Source organism: Colletes latitarsis, chromosome 10, assembly GCF_051014445.1.
Source record: "Colletes latitarsis isolate SP2378_abdomen chromosome 10, iyColLati1, whole genome shotgun sequence".
NCBI lineage: Eukaryota > Metazoa > Arthropoda > Insecta > Hymenoptera > Colletidae > Colletes > Colletes latitarsis.
In genome coordinates, this window is record NC_135143.1 from 12,758,348 (window position 1) to 12,784,736 (window position 26,389).

General features: G+C 38.5%; 1 protein-coding gene across 4 annotated transcripts in view; it reads right to left on the reverse strand.

Annotated features, from left to right (window-relative positions):
• The window catches only part of Pdfr (Pigment-dispersing factor receptor), a 40,944-nt gene that overhangs the window by 8,308 nt on the left and 6,247 nt on the right, over window positions 1-26,389 (reverse strand). For 3 of the 4 annotated variants that reach the window (XR_013080561.1, XR_013080562.1, XM_076776147.1), the window contains exons 2-4: window positions 10,512-11,395; window positions 9,968-10,075; window positions 496-656 (exon numbers count right to left, since the gene is read on the reverse strand). Coding sequence is in view for 2 of the 4 variants with exons in the window: in XM_076776147.1 (XP_076632262.1) it covers window positions 496-656; window positions 9,968-10,075; window positions 10,512-10,593 (351 nt within the window). In the remaining 2 variants the exon portion in view is untranslated. Of the gene's footprint in view, window positions 1-495; window positions 657-9,967; window positions 10,076-10,511; window positions 11,396-16,616; window positions 16,769-26,389 lie in introns of those variants that run through there. The other variant, XM_076776148.1, reaches the window with a different exon arrangement.

Sequence of the window (26,389 nt, forward strand, 5' to 3'; positions counted from 1 at the left end):
CAAACTTTAAGCAGAGTAATTGTATATACATTTATACACAGCCCGAAGCATTCGTCTTCGAATTTACCTGTTATCGTACTTCGTACTTCTGCCACACAAACGTTCGCAATAGAAACGCGGACTAGTGTTGGCACAGATAACATGTTATGCATCGATGAAACGCGAGGTCTCTGGTCCATCGTTTCGAGCATAAACTTATACGAGTCTTTTAAAATTGTTCTATTGCTTTTAAAAGGATCGATACAAAATGGAAACGTTGGGATCAATATTTAAACGAAGAAAGTAATTTTTTTCGTCGAGTAGTGGATTTCTTTTAATAGTTGGAAAGCGATTGTCTCGAAGGGTGAGACCATTCTCTTTAATCTATAATTGTTTCAAGCGACCGACAATGAGGGGCTAGCAGTTGCTTGCGCCCCCATTCTTTGAATAACAAGGAACGAAGGCAACCGAGGGTTCATTTAAATTCCGCAATCTCGCGCTGGAACTGGTACTTACGTTGCCCTCGATGGTGTTTGTGTAAACTTTCCCGTGCAACCGGAACATTTCCGGTGTCAAGCAGGTCGTGTAGTTCGCCCAGCCGTGAGGCGAATCCTCGTTGCTGGTGCCGTTCTGGGTCTCCCAGCGACCGTTGTAACCGCACTTCTTCTCCACGGATTCTAAACAAACAACCAGTATGGAAAACGTCAGAATAATATGCCCGGAGGAAGTTCGATCTTCCAAAGCAGCGTTTTTTAAACTTCGCGGATTCTGGAAACTGGGACAAAATGCGACTCTTTCCCGAGAAAATGTACGCACAAATTCATGGAGGAAACTGTTGTATCCCACACACAACGACAATAAATTTATGTGTACCTGGTTCCTATCAGAGGACTACAAATGATTTGCTTTTGAAAATAACAAATATCATAGCGCAAACTAAATCGAAGATATTTCTCTCGATCCACCAGCGTTGTAAACAAGAGTATTGGAAAATATGAAATAGCAAATATAACGCGAAAGTTTGGTTTAAAGATTTTTATATGCCCTGTGAGTTCTGCTATGTATTTTCTTTTTTTAAAAAAAGTATTCGTCCGCGTGATATAATTCAGAAACTCGAAGCTCGACTGTCGAAATGGCGGAGAGATTAACTCCGGATTTAACCAAATTGATGTGCTCCGTAAAATAGTTTCAAGCTGGAAACCAGTCATTACGCACTTTCTAATAGAACCTCTCAACTCTGAGTAAACGACTGGAGGCTGAAGGCTCCCAAGGGATTCGTCGAAAACCGGAAAGTGCCATGAGATTGCATTCAAGTTACACATTTGGGTCGGACTTTGTCGATGTTTGACTTCCGAAACCTTCCATTTAAATTTTACTTTTCTTCTTCCAGTATTGATACTCCACCAGAGGCAATTAGATCCGACTAATCATTGAACAGTTAACAATAGTAAAATCGAACGAAGAAACTGTATTTCTCGACAAGGAAGAAATAAATATGATAAACCCTTCTCGATGCGATTGTAAAATAAATTGGAAACGATTTTTTCTTGTTGACTCGCAAAGCTTCGTTTTCTGCCGTTCGCGGAAATTTCAAATTTCATCAAACAGGACGTGTTTATGCATTCAAATGGACACCAATATCGAACCAGAAAATATTACCATAAAATCCATTAACAAAGTAAACAGTAATCAATGAATTCATACGATATAAAATCTCCATTTTCGGCCACTGCTACGTAAATTGATGCTTGATTACGTATGTTCGTAGTTTTTGTATATTTACAGAGAAACAGAAACAGAAAACACTCTGAAAAGATATTTTCTCTACGAATATTCGTGTTTCTTTAAAAAAAATACAGGAGCTGATATTAAAATTGTTCGAAACTTTGGTCTTATAATGCACGTTTCCGTATAACAAAAATGGAATGCTGCACACGCTTTATCGTTTAATATAAGCTACTTTGGTTTCAAATTTCCTCAAAACCTTCTTTAATAGTTTCAAAGTAATAACGAGCTGATGAAACTCGCTGAAAGCAGTGTTCCGAAGGCTCCTAACTAACAATGCGATTCCCGGCATTTCCAAAAGAGTTTTATCTCCAGGCTACCGTTATCAAAAAACTAGAATAAAGGACGACCATGAATATTCCACGAAAGAAATCTCAAAAAGGAGACGATCTCTCCGGATATCTATAATTCTTATCTTAACGGAACAGTCTGGTAACTCGAGATAAAAAATTGACTTTCCTTTCTTCTCCTATCTTGTGTATTCAACTCCTGAAGCGCATTATTCCCAGAATATTATGGTAAACTTTGAAGTCGTTCTTTTTTAAACCGATGCTGTCTTGTATAATGCATTTATCTAAAAACATTTGAATATGTTATAGAAAATAGTTGTTGAGTCGATTGGTACAAAACTGAAGCTTACTGTTTAAGTTCTGATTAAATACAATCACTGTTAATAGATTTTGTAAAAGATGAATTAAATGTTTATGTAATAAAAAATTAGCTATCGTGACTTTGATACAAAGATGGACAAGGAGAATCTATATACACGGTACAGTTTAAAAAATATTAAAGTGGAATAGCGTGTTGAACAAAACGCTGACCGTGCTGGGGATTCATCGTTTTTCTCGGTGAATTTTTTCGTATTTTCACCGAGATAAAGTTAGTACATCCCAGGTTGTTCCAGTTTCTAGTATCACCCTGTATAACACGATTTGGTATCGAGCAAGGATCGGATTATGTCGTACACAGCCAGCAACGTCGCTCCAAAGTTACCCTTGCGCAAAGTCGTAATTGGGCGTTCTAGTTCCTGAAACATGGCATATCGGGTGAACCGCGTAACTTGTTCATCAGCATTATTATCCACCGCAAAACCGAAACAACCACACTGGTCTTCGATACCATTCGATCACTCGTTATGTGTTCGAATCAGAGGAAAACACTGTTTTCGAAAACTATTTACGTACACTTTCAGATATCCTCAAAAAAGAAAAAAAAATCTCGAAACCGGGATTAGAAATCTACGAGAATCTAGTTAGAATGTGTGGTATCGCCTTCCATACTCGTCACCAGAGGGGTTCGCGTTCTCATAAGCGTTCGATCGACCCCCCCAGTTGCTATATGTACATTTCTCGACCGACTTCCCAATATCCCAGTCGTCTAAGGCAGGGCCTGCTAGAAAGCCTTACTGATGAGCCCCCATTAGCCAGGCACCTTTCCTTTTCAACCCTCCTACGAGATTCGCACGAGTTCCAAACCTGCAGCACAAAGCAACGCCACAAATGCATTGGGGGTCAATTATGTATGAGAAAATAATAATAGAATTGCTTTCTTGTGACTACTGTGGTCCAGAGTCAAAAGAACTTGGAAAAACCACTGTACGGAGCGGAGGTAGGATCTTTATTTTTGTAGAAGAGACGTTAAAACCGGAGTCAAAGTCTGTCGAAAAGAATGCACTGGAAGGAATGGTAATCTTCCTAAGTAGGACTATCTCCCAAAGGCAAAGGGTGCATTTCCAAGAAAACCCCAACACATAAAACAAAAGCGAGTCATGAATGGCCACCGAACAGTGTGGAGTCGATGTCGATGGGTGTTATCGAAATGAAATATTTTTTAATACGAACGAAAAGGGAATAGGATTACGACGAAGATAGTTTGATTCCTGACACTGGCGACTAAAATGTAACAAATACAGTCGATGAATGACGAACGAATATTACGTAGTTTGTTATGCAAATTTGCTGTGTTATTATTCCATAGCGAAGTATGAATGTACAATCACGTTTTCATGCACGACGAGGAGCATGGGTTTTCATTAAAGCCCGCGAATTCCAAGCACGCGAAAACGCAGTCCGTTCTGCTGTCTCTGCCTCGAGGTTGCACCTTTAAGGCATTCACAAAGCCAAGGCCAGATGAAGAATCCAGCCCCCGCTATTGATCTGATTTCGCGGGCATTTAATCGTAATTGCATCAAATTTCTTCACACTGTCCGCGAATACCTACGAAACATTCTCGCAATATCGCTGAAAATTCACGTCCCATTGTCCAATCGAATATTTCGTGAATAGTTTACGATGATCGTGCAAATCAACCTGAAACGATACATAAATAATAGGAATCGATAAATAGCGAACAATTAAATTACAATCAAGACAAAATTTAACAAAGAACGAAATTTATACCTTCTAAATACCAAGTTCTGCGAGAACGTTTTCAGCGTCTCGAAAATAGACATCGCAGAATACGATTAAATTTAACAAAAATTGCAGTCGACGCGACTTTAAACGTCGATAAAAGGGGGGGAAAAACTCCAGCGAAAATTCGATGATCGCGTGAGAACCTCTATCGAACGCTCTTTAAATTCAAACGATATTTCCCATCCCCGCGAACGTCGAGCAATTTATCTACTTTTAAATAAATCTGAATCGTTTCTCGATGATCGACTAAATTCCTCCATCGCGAACGAACTTTCGAATAACAGCGTCGAGCAAATTTTAAATCCATTTCTGAACTTCCGTTTAAAAATCAGTTTACGAGTGAATCTAAAATCTGTATTCGTTATTAGGGAATAAAATTCGCCCAACTCTGACGGACAACAGGATCTTTTGGACTTTCGAACCGATCCGTCCATTAATTGCAAATTATTAGCAATTTAATGGCAACGGAAAATTAAACACGATCGGAATATAAATATAAGCTTCGCTCCCGGTGCTCTTAACTTTTTCATAAAAAAGTTATCAACTTCGAAAACATCCTCGAGGAGATATTGGAAGACGTCAAACTTTCTAGAGCTCTATAGATCAGCTGCGCAGTTCACGTCGCGCTTTAATCGGACATGGCTGGTTGCCGTTCGATTTCAGCGAAAGAAAAACGAAAAGCAAAGAGCAAAGACAGGAAACATCGAACGAACTAAAGATTCGGATCGAATTCGTGTAACTTTTAGTCTGATCAAATAACGCCGACTTCGAGCACTCTGCACAGGTTGCTTGTAAATAAATGGAACTTGGCACTACACGGAACTTTTCGGCCCAAAGATTCCGAATCGCGATGAAAGGCTGTTTGCACAGATAACTAGAATATGCAAGTAATCGTTGAGAGCCTATCGTTCGGTACTGGCAACGCTAATAATAATTTTAAGCGCAATTGTGAAACACAATGGGGCTCGAACGGCTCTGGATCAATTATACAAATAAGAAATTCCATAATTAACTGAGTTTCAATATTCTTAAATGCCTAACCCAGATCTAACGGTTGAATTATAATACAGAATTTTTGTATCCATTATGATCTAAACAATTTTGTTCAAACGCACACACAATGTGGGTACTCTTGGAGCTCTGATAGGATTCTGCAACGTAAATTAAATGGTAAATTTCATCATGGGGACGAAGGTGTAGTTTGGGAACACAATAGGAGCTAAATAGACGCGAGCAAACTCCAACAGTTCTGCAACAAACGAGCAAATAAAGGAATTCACGCTGAATTTGAATAGTCTAGGTATTCTTAATCGTCTAGGAAGATTCGATAATGGGAATTTCCATTTTTTACAAGAAGAAGAAACTATAGAATGTATCAGGATGATCCAAATATGATTCAAACGATCTCCAGACACCCTTCAACTTCGTCAAACAAAAGAATCCTGGAGTACGGACGTCTCAAAACATCTTACTAATTTCGGGCTTGTTGTGGCGACGAATGGGGTATACTTTTGCCTTTTTAGGCGGCTCGAGATACGAGGGGGAGAGTTTTACCGCCCTGTTAGCACCGTATAACATGTCGCGGCGTCATTGAGTGCAATCAAAATGCGGAGAAGTGGGTCGAGTGGTGCGCCAACACCGATGCAACTCGATCCGAGCATTGCCGAACCACGGTTCTCATTCGTCTCTGTATTTTGGCCCCCGTTTATTGTCGTCGTGGAAACGGAAGTGTATCCCCCGAAGGCCGGCGGGCAAGTTCAAGTAAGCTGCATGTGCATGCGAATCCCGGTTACGAATCGATGTGTCGGGACGCGAAATGTTAAAGTGGAGCGACTCTAAACGCGATCCGAGCTGCCATTTGGGGGATTCGTTCCACCCCTAGCGAGCTCAAGGTACTTAATATGGCCATTTTTCCATTTACTCCCAAAGTAAAATTCGTACAATTTTTAGACTCGTCTACCCTGAATGTGGCGTAAAATTATCGTGGTCCATTAAATTCATAATTTGATAACATCCGTTAAAATGCTTCCCCTTTATTTGTAGCGTATCTTAGCTTAGACAAATTTTAGCCCTCGTTTCGAAAGATATTAAGGAACACTATATTAAGTACTTCTACCCTGTTTCGCGCGCCCGATGCAATTAACGTCGAGAAGAACGTGTAAACGAAGGAAATGGGCTGCTTTCGTCTCTTAATTTCGCGTGTCGAGGGATGACTGTGGCCAGTAGGTGCACGGTTTCCGGTAGAAAGGGAACTTCGTTATTGTTTCGACATCTTGAGGGCTCTTGTTGCGATAGTTGAAGAGTGTGACAGATGCAGGATGCTCGTGGAACGTTGACCCCGGTCACGGAATTCGAGATACATTCGCGCTGATATTTATATCAAAGAATTTTGCAATTAATGCTTGGAAGGTCCTGCAAAAAAAAAAGATTCCTTAGCAAATACTACGATAAAAAACATTTTAAGCATTATAAGATTATACGAGGCTTTAACGTACCGGTACCGAATGGTTTAACTTCCGATTTTCAAATGGGCGGAGATCACGGAACGGAAATCGCGTTTTCAACCGGATATTCTTAAATCCGTATTTTTGGCTCGCGTCACAACGAAGCGCGAATAATTTGCATCCAGGCCGCGCTGCATCCCAGCGTGGAAACGGGGCTGAATCGAATACAACGACGAGAATGGGAGAACGACGACGGTCACATCTGGTCGAGCGTTAATCCGCGATATGCAAATTTTTTTCCCCAGCATCTCCCTGGCGCAACGAAACTGCGTCACCCGGCCCAGACTCAACGGCGAGAAAATTTGTCATCGTAAAATTGAACCCCGTCAATTTCCATCCCCGATCCTACGATACTTAAATAGATTCACGAGGCAAACAATACGTATTGGTTACACGGATAGCTCTTAGCCACTTTCAGCTCGCGTCACAGATCGAGAAACAAAACCGGGCTTTCAATTTATGGAAACTGTTCCTTACTATAAAGACAATTTCTTCGTTACTGGAAATAATTTTTAAAATTTACTATCGATCATTCGACGCTAATAAGGAATCTCTGTGACAATCATTAGACAGTCTAAAATTATCCTTACTTATTTTGTTAAAATTTTACAAGCGAGAATATCTATTATAATCCACATTTGTTGTTCCTTACATAGTACATCTTTTGTACTGAAGGATTTCATTCTCGTTAATAAATGAATAATAATAATACCTATTCTTCTATTCTTATGATATAACGACAGGAATAGTTCTGTTCAAATCGCCGTAACTTCCAGCAATCTTCCAAAGGATTTAGCCTTCGCGGAGTGATCCGGAATAGATGGTCGAAACGTTTTCGTGGAGGGAACACAATGAAATACTCTGACATTTGATAGCATACGGTGCACAATGAAATACTCGAACGTTTCAAGAAAAAGTACAGACGTTAGGGGGTTTCATTTCAGTTTTTCAACCGCGCAAATATGAAGATGCAAAGGCTACAAAAATAGTTTCCCTTTGAGCAACGGCGCTGAATCTGCTTTCAACTTGGGTTTTCTATCGAAGCACGATGACGTTTTGTCAGCTAAAGGAAAACCTCCAGTTTATTTTCTTCGATATATAATTCCTTCTGCAAACCGTTTTCCGACGGGGAGGCTCAAGAAGTGGCTGTATTGAATTTTCTCGGTCGTTTAAATGCCAGCGTGGCCTGTTCGTGCGCGAAATAAACGTGGGTGAACTTCGTACGTTGTTTTCAACATTGTGATAATAAATATTTCATGAACAAGCTTGTCGAACGTCTCGTAATCTATTTGGATCTTCTTTGGACACTTTTAAGGTTTTAAGAATAACAAATTTACGTTGAAATTGAAAAGGTATGTAGTTCGAACGTTGAGTAATTCGACGATCATAACGGAAAACGGATTTTTTTTTAACGGGGACAAAGAATGTTTAAAAAGAGAGCGAGAAGTCTTCGTGGAAGCATCCACTGTCGAGCGAGTTTAATTTGTTTCTTATTGAAGCTCGACTTCTTCGAATCGGGCAATTAGGCGAAACTCGCAGGCAATCAGGCACACTTGTTGCTGATCTACAATATAAATTACATTCACTTTCGATGGCCAGGAACGGCGTTTCCGCCACGCAAATGCCCGACGAACGTATAAATAATCAAGAACAAGGGAAAAAGTAACTCTCCGGTCTTCTGGAATTGATTGTGTTGGATGAAACAGACGAGTTATTAGAAATCTTTGATACTTTCTGGCATGAACTCACGCGAAAAACGTAAATTAATATACAGACGTACCCCATAATTGTACTTAAAGCATACTTTGTAATATAATATTAGGTGGTTGAAAATGGGACAAAAAATAAGACATTGTCTGAAATTCCCTTTGTTCGAGCAACGAAGATGATGGCTTGTTGAATAGGAAACAAGAACTTTAATTATGGCTAACGTTGTTACGAATACTGAGAGCTTCGCATAAGAGACTCGTGGATGTGTGTTTAATATACTAGTCGATGTTATTTTCGATTTTTATGTCTTCGAATACCGAATCCCTGAAATAAAGAGTTTATGAATTTGTCGATCAACAATTTATTTCTGAAATTTCCGAAAATATTTCAATCAATTGAACGATTTTGCTTGTGTTTGGTAAGCAAAATGAAAGTTTATAAGTTCTGCATTTATGTGCACGCGTAGAATTAAATGGATTTGTAGGTATTCCGTGCACGTTACATGCTACGGCTTGGAAGATGGATTACAATTCCAGTTTGCATATAGTTCGGAAGAGCTTAGTTTCAGTACGTAACTCCAGGCACCAGGCCAATTTTACTGCCGGTTAATACTGGAGTCAATATTGGATTTCTGAGATAAAACTAAAATTTCAAGCCACGTTTAAACGTATTATGTTACAACCTTTTTATTAAGCCTTGTTGACATTCGCGAGAACAACTAGCAATGAAATCGAGTATAGAAACCTTTAAAAATTGCGAATATTCAACGGAAGGGGGGGGGGGGGGGAGCGAAGAAGAAACGAAATTTTTAAATTCGATAAACAACAGTGTCCTGTCAACTGGTTGCTGTTGTAGGCTTCGTACAGAACGATTTAAGTACAGTGCGAAATATTGAAGATCAAAATGCGACGACGAGCTTAATAATCGTCCTGAAAAGCGATGTAAATTCCGTCCTTTGTTATGCAAACCGACTTTCCCGGCAAGGAACTCCCATTAATAAATCACGAAATTTACAAAGTTCCTCGTTCAAAGCACCTTCTTTCAATTAAGATCAGAACCAAGGTCCTGAGATCTGTAATTACCGGCTGAAATATGAAAATAAATCCAGGATCGGTTTTTGGTATGCGAGCGGTTCATTTGCTTCCCAAGGATTCATGAGAATTCTTTTTCATCGACATTGAGCTAGAAATTAATTAATCGAATGGTTTTTCGAACTTCCTCCTACGAATGTCTCGTAACCACGATCCTATTTTCGAACTATCGTCGAGAAATTAAATCTTTGATTTTTTTTTTTACAGCTGATTCGAAACCACGAATATTACAACAATGACGTTGTTCGATGTTTATTGGGGATATTAGTAACAATTTGTTTTACCCGTCGGTCGTTAACTATCCTACAAACAATTTTCTGTTAATTTCCGTCGGGTCGGAAAGTCGATCGCTGGTCGCCCGTGGCGATCCATTGAAAAATAACACGCGGATTCTAATTATTGCTCGACATTTCTCGGTGTCCCGGGCTCCTCTAACAAGCAATTTAAATGTGCATTCATCAATCGAGCGCGCGTGCACACTTACTGGTCGTGTCGAATCCGTCCTCGAAGGGGCATCTCTGTTTGATCGTGGTGGATGCTTTGGTCGGCGGCCAACAGAGCAGCGAATCCCATGCCGGCTCGCACCACAGCTCTGCAAAAGGAAAGAAAAAAAGCACGAAGCTTGTTACTGTCGTCGCAACTTTCCTCGATGTCGACGCGTTGACATTCGATACAATTTGAAATTCAGCGAGTGGAAAACCAAAAGGCCCCCGAGAAATAGCTTCTTGCGTCTGGTCTGAACCCGAGACCAGAGCTTTTCTTCGAGGGGGTGTTCAGATGGCACAGAACTACAAAAATATCTTTATCTTTTCGAAAGTTCACAAAAACATGATAATTTTTATTTCATCGGTCGCCCTAGGATACGTGACACTCTTAATTCAAATATAAGCAGAGGAATTATTGATTGCAAAAGAATCAACGCAAAGGAAAGCTTATAATAGTTTTTACTCGCTGATGAGAGAAACCAATGGTCAGCAGCAAAGGGTCGAATTTCTATAAAATTGATCACTGCGAGGATTCATGCTCACCGCCTTCGGGAGGCGCGAAATCCTTGTACCTCGCGCTGCAAAAGTCCCGAGTCTCGTTGCCAATGGCATTAGGCGCGTCCATGTTTCCTCTAGTTGTCCATTTTCAATTCCCTTTGACTGCATCCCGACTCCGCATCCCCGTTCTTCATCCTGTTTGCCCTCTAAACCAGTTTCTATCGCGACTCGGACCCGATAGCCCGTTCGTTCCCTTTTCCGCGTTCTTGTCTCATTCCTCGATTCGTTCTCACCTTTCTAACAGAGAATACAATCGTGTTCGGTTGGAAAACCGAACGTTCTCCCGTTTCTTCCTGATCCTCCGCCCTTCCCTCCCACAGGCGCCAATCGACCTTTTTATCTCGTATTTCTGCCCGGCGAAACAGGACAAGAGGAATTTGTCGCTGAACGCACCAGCACTGACTGTCTTTTGAAATTTTATTCCGGATCAATTCCGAAACTATCGCCGCGAGAAAACAATTTCGTCGTTGTTCTCGTCGTCGTTAGCCAATGTTTAGTCGTTGTTTATCGAAAGACGTTGCGTCATCAACGAATAAGAAACATTTTTCACCGTCCTGATGACGCAAGATGGAAAATGAGATTATTTTTCTTTCGAAGTTCTCTGGTTATCCAACCACGTAGCTATTTGATAATTATTAATACATCTTACTCTCGTCTTTTTTATATTTCATTGTTACGGGTATATGTTGGAAAGATTGATATGTCCAAAAGACGAGAATGGAAGTCTTCGTCGTGCATTTGAGGAAAATTCAGATAAAAAGAACGAAAGAAGAAGTCATTTCTCTGTAGATTCTATTAGATCTTCAGCGTCCGGGTTAATCGATGAACTTTTCTTCGCTGGAAGACTTCGATCATCCGGAGTATTCTATCTATAACAGAAAAGTTAAGTAGCATTAGTTTCGAAAGAAAAGAAAGTTGGGGGATAAACTAATTTCAATAATGAATTAACGTCAGCGTTAAATAATGACGTAATGCGTTTCAACTATAATAAAATAATTTACAACTGACGCGGGGTATACCTATATCGAATGTAGTAAACTTTGTCACGTCGCATAACGAATTTACGATACACAACAAATGCCTATTACCGTGAATTATATTCCGTTTGGACGTAAACGTCGAATCCTCTGTTACGCGAAATTAATTTTCGTAATTAATATATATGTCTCTATACATTCTCGTGTAACTACGCGACATGAATTTGTAGCGCGAAGCGTCGACGTTAATTTATTAAAGAAGCGTGACAGCGAAACGAGATTTCACCGCGAGCATAGTTTCCGCAAGCTCGCAGAAACGTTTGACGCGACGAGATATTCAAGGCGTTCCTGTGCTTTTCAATTCTACTCTGTTACCGCTGTGACCTTTTCCCCCGACTGGCAAAAAAGACTCAAAAGGGTGGGACGAGGCCACAGAAGTAAAATTCAGAAGTAAATTTCAGAAGCAAAATTCTACCGTTAAACTTACACGATGAAATTTCAAATAAAAAGAAGCCTCGAGTAAACGATATTACTTCAATCGAGTTTGCTTGTTTTGAAATTCAACATCCAGTAACTTTTTTTGGTGGTCAATTGTAACGAAATACTGAGAAATTGTCCTTAATTTGTATGATTCAATCGCTTTAAAAAAATTTTCTATATAATTATAAAATCTAGTCTAAATAACAAGATGGAGGAACAAAAGTTTTCGATGAAGTCCGCAGCAATCGAGATGTAGATCCTATAGAAAGCACGATAATAGAGAAAAAAAAAGATGCAAATTAAATTAACGACAACTTTTGTCGCGAAATGGGGAGAGAGAGGCAGAACAGTCTGAAATTAAGGTTAATGCGATAGTTCGAATAACTGGAATGTGGTCAGCGCCGAGTAATTTTGCCTGGCGAACGCTGACTGTAACTAGTGACCTACTACGAGGGTTTTTTCCCCCCTCGGGATACGTATTTACTGCAAAAACAACCATAAGCGAGATAAACGCGACTGTTTTCTTAGCGACGCTTCAAACAGATGCAACTCGGTTTTATTTATATAAATTACAAATAGTAAATAAGCGGTTGCATTTCGTTCCACGGAAATAATATCGTTCGTTGATTTTATTACTCGATAACTAGGCAAAGTTTATTAGAAAAGATGCAATATTATAAAAGGAAAAAATACTTTATATTACTGTATTTCATTTTAAACGTATTGTGCATCACCTCTAATAACGAAACAATATTAAATTCGTCCTATACTATCAACGATTAACAACTCTACCCTAATACTTAGGTGCATAGAATTACTTTAAAAGAAACGCCTACTTGTAGATAACATCCTTTACAGACGACGAATAAAAAGAAAAATCTAAGGACCAAAACCAGTTGATTAAAAATCTTTTAAAAGTCTTGGATCTTGTTTGAGGAGAAATTAGACAACGTTCGTTGCTCGAGCTAAGAGAATAATCCCTAAACGCGGCCACGTTAGACCAGCTACAGAATTACCAACGAAGCTTCGAATTTTCTGAGAGTTTTTTAAAGTGCACCGCTCTCCCTTGGCTGGTTCGCGTTAACGACTGGTTGCATTCCGACCGGCGTTCACTGGCCTGAAAATGATTCGTTTCCGTCTGTTTCATGGCCTCGCGATTCTTTACGTCCACGCGAACTAACAACCAAGGATCACGATCTTGTCCTTGTTCTGTCGTTTCTCTTTCCTCGACGCGGATCGGTCGCTTCCAGAAGAAAACGCGACCCAGGAGAATAATTAGAAACTCTCAGGGGTGCTGTATTCTACATACTTCGTTTTATTCTCTAAGAGTTTACGATTTCTGATTGTTTCGGATGACACCACCCTTATGGGAGCGCCATTTTTCAATGTAAGGGAGACAGAAAAGAAAACTTTTAATAGAAAAGAAATTATTGCTTTTCTTTTAGGGAGTAAAGTATTTGGAAACACTGCATTCGATGAATAGTATCGAAGTTCGTATTAAGAAAAGTATCGATCAAACATCGGGCACGGTACGTAGATGGCTATATTTCCTACATTCATACGTTCGTCAGTGGAAAAATCGAATAAAGGCCAGACACGGTATGCAAGATGCAATAACGTTTAATGAATTCTCGAACTTCCTTTACAGTAGAAATATCACGAGAAGGTCAGACATAGTGCGACAATATGCTGATTGCAATATTTCTTGAATTCATAAACTCGTATTCAAGTAGAAAAGTCGAATATAGGTCATGCACGATACAATCGTGACGATGTTTCGTAATAAATAACACCCTCAATCCGAGTGTACCAATGTTTTCTATTTTTGGAGTTTCCAAGTAGAAAAATCAAGCAAAGGCCGGACAGATTAATTAATATAACGAGTATATGTACTGTAACTTTTATAGTTACAAACGAGATAAGTCTAACAGAGGAATCTAATAAAAATTTCCAATGTTTCTAGAGTTCTTGGATTTCTAAGTAGAAGAGTCGGATATAAGTCAGACACGACTGGATCTGGATAATATTTCCTATAATTGTGAGGCTATTTTTAAGTACGGAGTAAAGTTGTTTTTAAAATCTCCAAGTATCGTGTATCGCACAGTGATAGTTGAAAAAATTGCATATGTTTCTTTCGGCGTTAGAGCAACGTTGTATACCCGAGTCCCCACGGAATGAAAATTTTTATGAGCAAACTTTAACCTGATACAGTTGCAGGAACCTATATACAGTAATCCCAATAGATACGGAAACTTGTTTTGCGAGGAAATTCAGTGAAAATCTGTTCAGGATCATGTTCTTTCCCCGCACGGTACACGCGACATTTTGTATTACCCATTGTTCACGCATTGCTTTTGGAACTCCATAATCCACTTTATACTGTTTCTCCTCCCGATAGAAAATGCTAATAACTTTGAAACAGTGATAAATGTAAATTAAACCAATTATATCTCTGTTATACGAATTCTACTCATAATTTATCTCTCCTGATACTAAGTCAAACGTGATTTTCATTTGTTTACAGTGTTTAGAAACAGTACAAAACTTTTCACAACTAAAAACAAATTTATCAAGCAAAAATAACTAGTTTTTTGCATTTTCATCAGAGTTAATTGCGTCACTCACTGAAGTTTCACAACAAAGCAAAAATAAACATAAATTTGTTCTATAGTTGAGACGGATTGGTAATATTATTAACTGAGACGTACTTTGCATTATTTTCTGTACGTCGAAACTACCTAGCTCACGAGGAAACCGTATGAAATTGCAATGTAAATGACAGGGAAGGCCTTCGAAGTACAGAGCCGGGACGCAGAAAATTTATTTATTCATACGTTCCCATCTTCAGCCGCGTATATATCCGTCGACGGTTTCTGGGCATGAATGGCTGACGTAGTTGGGAATTTGCATCCCCGAACGACGAAACGTGACTCCTGTACGCCAACCCGTGACGCGATTAAGCTTTCGGTACCGTGAAAATTGTCTGCACGAGTGCGCCAGCGTAAAAACGAGAATATGCTTCAGGCGATAACGACACGAACGACGAAACCGCCGATGTTTTAATTTTGGCTTCGAGCCGACGCGAATGCGCCACGACCGCGAAATTGACGCTGGATTTTTCCTCTATTTTGCCGTCGGCAAATTTTCAGAACGGCAAGAGCATCCACTCGTTTACCACTCGAGAGTTCTATCGCCGATGAGCCCTCTAATCGCTTCATTTGCTTCTATCGAAAATCCGCCACGGTTTTCGTATTATGTATCCAACGGACCATTGTTCGCGAATAATTCGTTTGCAACGAAAAACGTTCCCTGGGATCGCTACGCCTGAGAAATAACATGTTCGAAAAATCTGGCGTCGAAAAAATTGCAATGAAAAATACCGCACGCCCAAAGGTATTGCGGGAAAGTTTTGGTAACGGCACGACAGCGAAGCGGAGTTTTAATTTCGGTTTTGACCCAGTACGAAACGTAGTACGATCCGTGGAACCGATATACCGGGGCTTTCCCACGACGAGGAAAGAGCGCCATCGGCAATTTTTCAGAACAGCATGAGTATACAGTCGTTTACCATTAGAGAATTCTATTCCTGACAAGGTTTGCAGTTGCTTCATTTATTTTTATCGGGAATTCCGTTCGCGTACGGAGTTTGCGGTTTTCGTGAAAGCATCGATACTGGGTTTCTATAATGGAAAAGGAAGGCTGCTAAAACGTGCCCGTTGGAAAATTTTGCCACCGTAAGATAGGTACCGACAAATTTTTATGGACGTAAATTATGCGAACGATTCTATCGAATTTTTCCCGCTATTGACAGATCTAGCCGTTGTACGATGTTGTTAATGTAAAAAAATTGATTAAATATAAAATTTAAATCAAATATAAAACTTGCAAGGCATTTACTTTGATATTTCAAGTTGATGGTGCTAATATCTCAGAGATATTGTACAGGGTGTTCGGCCAACCCTGGGAACAATTTTACTGGGAGATTCTAGAGGCCAAAATAAGACGAAAATCAGAAATATCAATTTCTTGACTAAGGCTTCGTTAAAAAGTTATTAAAAAATTTCAAATCAATCTGAAAAAATTATTTTCGGTTGCGGGGGTCAATTATAATCATTTCTGGTCAATAGACATACTCCCAAAATCCTACCCCCCTTCGAGAAAAAAATTCAGTACAGCCGGAACTTTAAACGTTATTTACTTCTTAACGAAGCCTCGATCAACAAGTTGTTATTCTTGATTTTCGTTCTATTTTGGCCTCTAGAATCTCCAATTACAATTTTTCCCAGGGGTGGCCGAACACCCTGTATAATTAATACGTATGCGTTATCTTGTGAAAAAACTAAAATTGTTTGGTAAAATTTCGATATATTAGCATATTAACGAACAATTCTATAGTGTAATAAAAATTCTAAAGAGGATCCTAGGCAACGTTTTAATAATACAGCTTCTTTAAAAATGGGGACTCTTGGTAGAACAATATTCCATTGATGAAATGTAACGAGTATATGTAGATTTCTACCCTTAGTTCGGTACTTTTAGGAGGAGAATAGAGGTTCAACGGTTCAACCTCGCTAGATATTCGCGTTGACAGCCTCATTTCACCGAGGATCGATTACAAGCTCCTTCACATTACCATTTGAAAGCAGCCAAGCGCAACGAGCGCGCGAAGGAAACTGGCGGTAGTCCTAACTACCTATCACGTGCACGTCGAATAATCTGGACCGAAGTTCGAAGTTCTCGAAGAACGAGACGGATTTGGCGAACGGGGCACTCTTTGTTCCGTGCGTCACTCCTAGGATATCTCCTGCTGAAATATGGGACATACGTAAAAACATTGCGAATCGATCGTAGAGACGAAAAAGAGAGAAGATTGTCTAGGAGAAGAATCGAGAACAGGCGCGAATAAGTAAGCAATTTGTCACTACCTTGTTTCCTGCTGCGAGGAAAGTAAAATGGTGTACGAGTTTCCAGGGACACCGATCTCTCGTGAACTTCGAACCTTTCAGTTTCTTATTAACGTTAGTCGACTAGTATAGCAGCCCCTGAAATTCAATTTGAGACAAAATTAAATTTAACCAGTTTCGATCGATCATTTTTTTAAGAAATCTGCTGCAGTTATTTATGTAAAAAATGTCTGAACTCCGGAAACGCGAAAAGACTGTCGATTTCTGAACGATAATATTGTAATTTACCAAGCGTATCGAGAAATTAACGTCGATAACACTCCTCTTTTGCGCCATGACACGCTTGCTTATAGTATGGTTCCGTGGAGTTTGCTAATCTCGCTCGACGCTCTCTTTGTCCCCTGCTCTGCCCATCTGACGCGGAAAGGCGATACCAGTTCAAAAAAAGAAAAAATAACGGAGAACCTGCGAATCCCTTTTCACGATCAGAAGCGACGCAAATAGATTCTGATGGCTCTGAAAACGAACTGGAAAATAAATACTGACGCCATGACGGTTCGATCGTCAATTTAGGAGAACTACATTTTTAAGAGTTTCGGTTTCCCTTCGAAATAGGCGTACCAGTGTTTCTTATCAGTTCGATTCGATTCTTCTCGAGCCGTTAGACTTTCGAAGTCGAATGAAGGTCTTGAGATGCAAATGGTTCAATGCGATTTTGTAGGCGAACCTCGAATTCTATTCATGTAAAAAGACACGAGGCAGAAATTCACGGTGCGGATGCATCTGCATTTTCTGGCAACGATCCAGCCAACACGCCATTTTCTTTTTCTGCTTTTCCCTGGAGGCTGCTTGTTGGTCGCGAAATTCGACGCTCCGTTTTTCTTTTCTTCGTTTTTCTTTCTTTTTTTTTTCGACAAACCTGCCGTAATTGCACCGCGAAAAACGGTCGTCAAAATCCCTGGGAATCGAAGGCAGAAACGGTGAAAATTCAAATCCCGTGGACGATCGAATCTCAATTATCAACTTCCGGACGATCGCGCGCCAAAAAATCGGCTCAAAGTGTAAAATAGTGCTTTTTTTCTGCGCGAAACGTTCAATCACTTTCGTGAAAAGTGATTTTCGAGGATGGAAAATCTAGAGAGCAAAATTTGTTGCGTGTTAAAAATTTGGTGGTCTATATAACTTTGATGAAATTATAGAATAGTTTAGGGGGGATAATAGCAACGAAATCACGAGCTAAGCTTCTCTCTTCATTGGATTCCCGGTTTCACCCACGACTTAATCCAATCGCATTATCGGTATCAAGACACCTGCAGCTGCGTTCGCGTACGTTCCTTAAACCACTGATTGCCATTACGCAGTTACGCCAGAAGTTCCCCTGCTCGTTAAACTACAGAGAACGACGACGACATTTACCGTGGGAACAAACGTGACGAGAACTTCTTGATGAAACCTTAATGAGTTTTGTTCCTGATGAAATTGGAGAACGGAGGGAAACTTCGGTACAGGGACACGAATAATTCAAGAATTAGGTTCGTTTCGCGAGTGTCGTTAACCGATTCTCGCGTCTTAAGGAGATACTTAAGACGAGAAATGGAGATTCTCGTGCTGCAATGGAAACGAAGCCTCCGTTTAACAAACGGAAAGAAAGCAGGAGAAAAAATTTTGCACCATATAGAAAAACTCTGCAAATGTCAGACAGATTAATTAATATAATAGGTAGGATTGTTCTGTAACTTTTATAGTTGATGCAAACGAGGTAGGATTGGATAGAAAATTTTTATTGTAATGTTTCTCGAGTTCTTGGATTTTTAAGTAGAAGAGTCGAATATAAGTCGGACGTAACACGATAGGGGCGATATTTTCATTATTTTTCAGCAAATATGGAACTTTTCTTGATTAAAAATACCCAAAAATGAACAGTCACGGAATAAATATAACCAGAGTCTTTTTTTTGTAAACTATTCCTAAGTAGAAAAAGCAAGTACATATCAGACACGATGCAACAGCTGTAATTTTTTTTTTAATTGTAATAGATGATACGAAGAGTTAAATCCAACAGAGAAACGTAATAAAAATTGAACAGGAAAATCTGATTGCAATGTTTCTTGAGTTCTCGGATTTCTAAGTAGAAGAGTCAAATATAAGTCGGACGCAATACGATCTACGAGATACTTTCTATAATTGTGAGATTATTTTTAAGTAGGAACGCTCGATAACAATCCGATACGGTGTAAAGTTGTTTTTAAAGTTTCCACGTATCATCTATTGCATAGTAATAGTTGAAAAAATTGCATGTTTCTTTCGGCGTTAGAGCAACGTTGTATACCCAAGCCCCTACTGAATGAAAATTTTTATGAGCAAACTTTAACCTGATACAGTTGCAGGAACCTACATGTATACAGTAATCCCAGTGGATACGGAAACTTGTTTTACGAGGAAATTCAGTGAAAATCTGTCCAGGATCATGATCTTTCCCCGCACGGTACACGCGATATTTTGTATTACCCATTGTTCACACATTGCTTTTCGAACTCCATAATCCACTTTATACTGTTTCTCCTCCCGATAGAAAATGCTAATAATTCTGAAACAATGAAAAATTTAAATTAAACCAGTATATCTTTCTTATACATTGCCATCGATATTGTTATCCACCTATTTCTTTTTCGTATTTCCGTGTTTCCAATCTCACGTCCTGAAGTTTTTGTTTTTAATATTAACGCTAAACGACTTCGTTAAAATTAATAGAGAAAAAATTTACGATGACGCAAACGTTTAACCGGAATCCTGGTGTTGGAATGCGAAATAATAGAATTCAGTAGGTCAACGAAAAGTGATTTTCATTTACTTATAGCGATTGTAAAATGTTTTTGAACTCGTTACACAATTCCTCGAACTAACGCTCCTGCAAATAGGTTGAACAATGGTTGACAATTCGAGCCAACAGGCAACTCGCGTAATTAGCCAACCTGCGAATTGGATACGTTAAGTCCAGGGGACGTTACCACCCACGCGCAAAGTACATACGTCACGATTCTAACGGCCAATTAACGGGAAATTTGAAGCGTGACTGACTCGTGTTTGATCATTGCTTATAAATTTTTCATGCTAAATTTCAGGCGTTACCGTCTCCATAGGCTGCGGATGAACGACAGCAGTAATGACGAAGCAGATTATATCGATTATTGGGAATATGTCCTGGATATTAACAGTCGCGTCTACATAGGCCGATACAGAAGATAGGACCAGTTACAACAGATCCTTCAGGCTAATGGAATGGTCAAACTTCATGAAATTATATGCCCCAAATGTGTTAAATATCTAGATTATGGAGGCCATTTAGTCTAAATCGATCTTTTGTTAAAAATGTCCCTGTTAAAATTAGGAACGTTTGGCTCGTTTCTTAAGCTTGCAAATAATTTACGATGGAAAACCGTTTAATATTTCTGAACAAAATTATATCGTATTTTTTATTTAACAGAGACTAACTAAAATTATCAGAGAAATTCCGTTCGAAAGTCAGGAAATGTAGCGTCTGGCTAATGGGAATTTGATTAAATTGGAACAGGAGGTCGCGCAATTAATTAATCATAGTCAGATATGCTCGCGAAAGACACGCCGACGTACAACGAACCTCTCTGCGCAGTAATACAAATCGTGTTCCACTCAAGAAGGCGTTATTGCGTTGAAACTGCAACCTCCAGCGAACTCTGGTTCACTCTTCTTTCTTTCGTGGCCCCAAAAAGTCTCGAACTATACAAAGTTCACGCCACCGAATATTAAAAGCGATCTACCGGGGTCGTGTTTATAAAAGAATAGAAACTCCAAAAGCGTTGCTATCATTTTTTTTTTTTTTTTTTTTTTTTTTTTTTTTTTTTATTAATGCAATTTGAATCTCAAGAGATTATTTTGCAGGTTGCTATCATTTTAAACCCCCAACGTACAATTTAATTCCAAATAATTTTTCAAACATACACTATTTAACTTTTGTTTAAATTTATTCAAAGTAATTTTAAAATGTATTGATTTTAATATACAGGGTGTTCGGCCACGCCTGGGAACAATTTCAATGGGGGATTCTAGAGGCCAAAATAAGACGAAAAGCAAGAATATCAATTTGTTGATGAAGGCTTTGTTAAATAGTTATTAATGTTTAAAGTTTCGCCAGTACTGAATTTTTTTCTAGAAAGTGGGTAGGATTTCGGGGGTAGGTCTATTCATCAAAAACTATTGTAATTGACCCCCGCAACCGAAAATAATTTTTCCAAAACGATTTGAAATTTTTTAAATTTGTCGAAAAATTTTGCACCTTCTCGAATTTTTTTCTAGGAAATTAGTTGGATTTCGGGGATATGACTGTTCACCAAAAATGATTGTAATTGACTCCCGCAACCGAAAATAATTTTTTCAGAATTAATTAAAAATTTAGGCACCTACCCCCCGTCGATTTTTCTTAAAAATTACTTTTTCATTTTTAGTAATTTTGTTTGACGCCCTACAGAAAAGTTGTCTAATACTTTTTTGTAGGTACCCATGAGCTCTACTTCAGGGAAAAGTTTCATTGAAATATATCCACAATTGTAGGAGTTATGGCTGTTTGAAAATTGGGCCATTTTTATGAGGTTTTTCTCATTTTGCGGGGTCAAGGACCAACTTTTCGAATATTTTTGCGATTTGTACAGATTCTCCACCAAAATACGCGTAGTTTGCTTTTTTAAACGTTAAAATCGTCCAATCCGTTCAGAAGTTATGACATTTTAAAGATTCGCATGAAAATTCGGGCAGACATTTCTGGCCAGAAATTATATTTTCGGTAAGGAATTTTTTTCTCGAAACTGAGTAGGATTTCGGGGGTATGTCTGTTGATCAAAAATGCTTGCAATTGACCCCTGCAACTAAAAATAATTTTTCCAAGACGATTTGAAATTTTTGAATTTAATTGTTAATAACTTTTTAACGAAGCCTCCATTAACAAATTGGTATTCTTGATTTTCGTCTTATTTTAGCCTCTAGAATCACCCATTAAAATTTTTCCCAGTCGTGGCCGAACACCCTGTATAAGACTTGCTTTACAAAACTACCCTTTAAAAAAAAAACAACTTATAATTTATCTATCTAAATTTTGAGAAATAAGAAAACTTTTTCTCGTCACTACCACCGGAAATATACTGTTCTTTCGTCTGATCAAATTTTGACGTCTCCTCGCGTGTGTGGAAGACGACGATCGATTAACGGGGAGCAAAACAACGTCCCAATTAAGGAATTAGAGTGAATTCCACCGGACGGGAGCCATTAGGTTGATTATATGTAGCCCCGGAACGAAACTCGACGGGGAAAAAGGAGAATCGATCGGCAATTGCTTTAAAGTTCTTTGGCACGTAGTTGTGAATCGCGCAGTGAACTGATTACTCGCCGGGAAACGAGTCGTACTTTTTAATGACGGCTTATTTAGCCCCCGAAGGAATGCATCAGAAGCCAGAAGTTTAATATTCTTCCGACGAACGACCCCCCGTCTTTGCACGATCAAAGAAGATACGTGATTGTCGTTGGTGATCCTGAAATAGTCGTCTCCTTCTTTTAATATCAGTGTCGCGCGATACTTCGAGCCGTCTCTATGAAAATAAATCTTCTCCAATTAGATTTCCTCAAGATCTACCTGTCGAATTATTATCTCGAAGCGGTCCGCGAATTTGCAACGTTTCGAAAACTTTCCCTCGTCAGCCATACGTTAATTTTATAATTATCAACGAACGAAAGATGAACGACTTTGGGTCAGCCAAGACCCAAAGAGTTAAATGACTCGTCTTGTATATTATTTCCAATTCTTCTATGCTACGAACAAGCTTCCAGTAGATATTAAAACAAAGCTAAATTGCAGTCGATTTATAGAATCTTAAGAGAATAAAATATTTATAATTTTTAATTAAAGAAATTTTTCACTGTGGCTCCGTTTCGTGGGACATCCTGTACGATATCTCGGAAACTTTACTTTCTTGCGAGGGCAGGGCACATACGAACTTGTTTTTGCCTCGAAATCGCAGCCTCTTAGTAAAATTTACCTTTTACAAGTGTTTGGGCTGCGTGCACTGGGAGCACTCCGTTTCTGAATTATTATTCATCGTATTTTCCAACCGTGCACGCGTTGCTCGAGACATAATTCTGCTACATTTAAATGCTGGATACAGTGAGCGAAATTCGTATAAATGCACTAAAAATTTTACGAATTTTTCCTCTTATTTGAAAGTAGAAAACTGGAAAAGAACTAAATTAGAAAGCTTCGTTTTGTTTACATAGCTTCAATTGTCAACGTTCCTATGTTTCTATTTGTTTGACTTACTCATACAGGGTGTTCGGCCATCCTTGGGAAAAATTTTAATGGGAGATTCTTGAGGCCAAAATATGACGAAAATCAAAAATATCAACTTCTTGACTAAGGCTTTGTTAAAAAGTTATTAAAAAATTAAATTAGAAAATTTTAAATCGTTCTGGAAAAATTATTTTCTGTTGCAGGAATCAGTTATAATCATTTTTGGTCAATAGACATACCCCCGAAATCTTACGCACTTTCAAGAAAAAAATTCAGGAAGATGGACTTTTTCGGCGAAATTGAAAAATTTCAAATCGTTTTAAAAAAATTATTTTCAGTTGCAGGGGTCAATTGCAAGCATTTTTGGTTAACAGACATACCCCCGAAATCCTACTCAGTTTCGAGAAAAAAATTCCTTACCGAAAATATAATTTCTGGCCAGAAATGTCTGCCCGAATTTTCATGCGAATCTTTAAAATGTCATAACTTCTGAACGGATTGGACGATTTTAATGTTTAAAAAAGCAAACTACGCGTATTTTGGTGGAGAATATGCACAAATCGCAAAAATATTCGAAAAGTTGGTCCTTGACCCCGCAAAATGAGAAAAACCCCATAAAAATGGTCCAATTTTCAAACAGCCATAACTCCTACAATTGTGAATATATTTCAATGAAACTTTTTTCTGAAGTAGAGCTCGTAGGTACCTACAAAAAAGTATTACACAACTTTTCTGTAGGACGTAATATAAAATTGCTAGAAACCAAAAACGAATTTTTAAGAAAAATCGACAGGGGGTAGGGTGCCTAAATTTCTCGGTGAAAAAAAAAATTTTGAATCGTTCTAAAAAAATTATTTCTAGGTTCTGGGTTCAAATACAACCATTTTTGGTGAATACACATACCCCTGAAATTCTACCCACTTTCCAGAAAAAAATTCATAATTCATAAAAACGTTCATAATAGTGTTTGCAAGTGTGAAATTCGTATAAACGCAGTACTCTGTTTCGATTAATATTGGGAGAAATAAAAGTGGTAAGTGCTTTATATTGTTGAATTTTGTAGTATTAAACTGTATTTAGTAATATATTTAACAATACACTTGTTTTAATAAAAAGGAGAAGAATGTAAAGAGGCTTAGCGAAGGCGGAAAAGCTACAGTAGCAATTTTAAATAAAAGTGGTGAATCAAATAGAAAAATAGCAAAGGAAATTCACCGTTCAGGGCGTGTAGTACGAAATTTCTTAAAGCTGAAAGAAAATTATGGAAATAAATGTGCTACGACAGGAAATTCTAAAATAACGAAACGGTAGAAGAATATGATTTTCTAAGAAGCTACAAAAAATAGATTACTCGCAAATAAGTTTAGTTTTATTTCGTTTTTTCTTGCTGTGCGTTTATACGAATTTCGTACAGAGAATAAGACTGTATAAATATATAAATGTATATATATATATATATATATGTTTACTTGAATATAAGCATGTAAAATATATTTTTACTCTTCTGTCGTTATTATATTCGCCTCATTTGAATTTAAAACTTATAATCCCAAAAATCATATTTCATTAGGTGCGTTTATACGAATTTCGCTCACTGTGCATCCACTGAAACTTCCATCTGTTTGTTGCAATTACAGCGGCTCTGTGAATTGTAATTTACAGGGGAAGTCACATCGACCACAACTATGTTTCTGTAAATTAGATCACGAAAGGTCCGTTGCTTCAAATTTTCCATCGTTTTGCGATGCGTTCAAGCTTCGTTAATGTAAGTTTCAAGCAATCGACACCGAGTTCGATCGAGAAAACGCGTCGTTACTATCGGTGACACGCCAAACCAAAACATTTACGTTCGTTAAAATTACGATCGGACAACCAAACCGCGATTCAATTATGCCACAGCCTTGGGACAACATACGGAAAACGTGACTACGCAATCGCGGTTCATGAACCATGAAGCATTTCACATGATTACAGTTAGAAACACAAAGGTATCGTTGCTCCGCAAGCAACGACGTGACCAACTGAATTTGGAAACACGAGATCGGAAATTATTTACCAACTGAATTAATTCCAAACGACCTACATCCATTTTGGAAGCGATAACGCGGAAACCTAACCCGGGGCAAAAATGATTGCTTGTCCGAGGAAAATGCTCGAGAATGGCAATTTCCGGAGCTCGTCGTAAAAAAAATAGAATTCCTTTAATTTTCACGGAAAATCGTTTTCCAAAGTGTTAAATCATCGCTAATAACGATCTAGTTGTTGAAATATTGTAATATTCTACTTAAAAAGCTGGGAAAGATAATACAAATTTTCTATACAGGATGTTCGGCCACCCCTGGGAAAAATTTTAATGGCGGATTCTAGAGACTAAAATAAGACGAAAATCAAGAATACCAATTTGTTGATGGAGACTTCGTTAAATAGTTATTAATAATTAAATTCTAAAATTTCAAATCGTTTTGGAAAAATTGTTTTCGGTTACAGGGGTTAGTCACAATCATTTTTGGTGAATAGACATACCCCCGAAATCCTGCTCATTTTCGAGAAAAAAATTCAGTATGGGTGAAACTTTAAACGTTAATAACTTTTTAACGAAGCCTTAGTCAAGAAATTGATATTTTTGATTTTCGTCATATTTTGGCCTCTAGAATCTCTCATTAAAATTTTTCCCAGGGGTGGTCGAACACCCTGTATAATGCGTGTTCCCAGGATAAACTCCTTTCTGATGGAAACTGGCTTGAAAAACGAGTAAGAGTTTGTGTGCGTCATCGATAACTGATATGTCGATCAATGGAGACTGTACACAGGCTCTAACATGTCCTACAAACGGTTACAATAGGCGAAGAATTATTAATTGTATGCACACAGAGCGCTTTCTCAGAGAGAATATGTAACGTTGATCCTTTCATACGGTAAAAAGAATTTTGAGTAGCGATACATCAAAGGTAGCGGGACTTTCTGGCAAACTTACGATTCATAAAACGAGACGGTTTCGAGAAGAATCGTGACAAGGCGGTAGTTTACGTGGAACTAATATCTTTTACAAATGGCGTACAATTTTTCGAACCAAAGGATCACGGAGAACAAAATTCTGAAAAATTCGAGGCCCGAAGACGACGGAGATTTAAAGCTTCTGACACTGGAATGGCAATGACTTTTCTGTCTGAGCAAATTAAACGTAATCAGCGT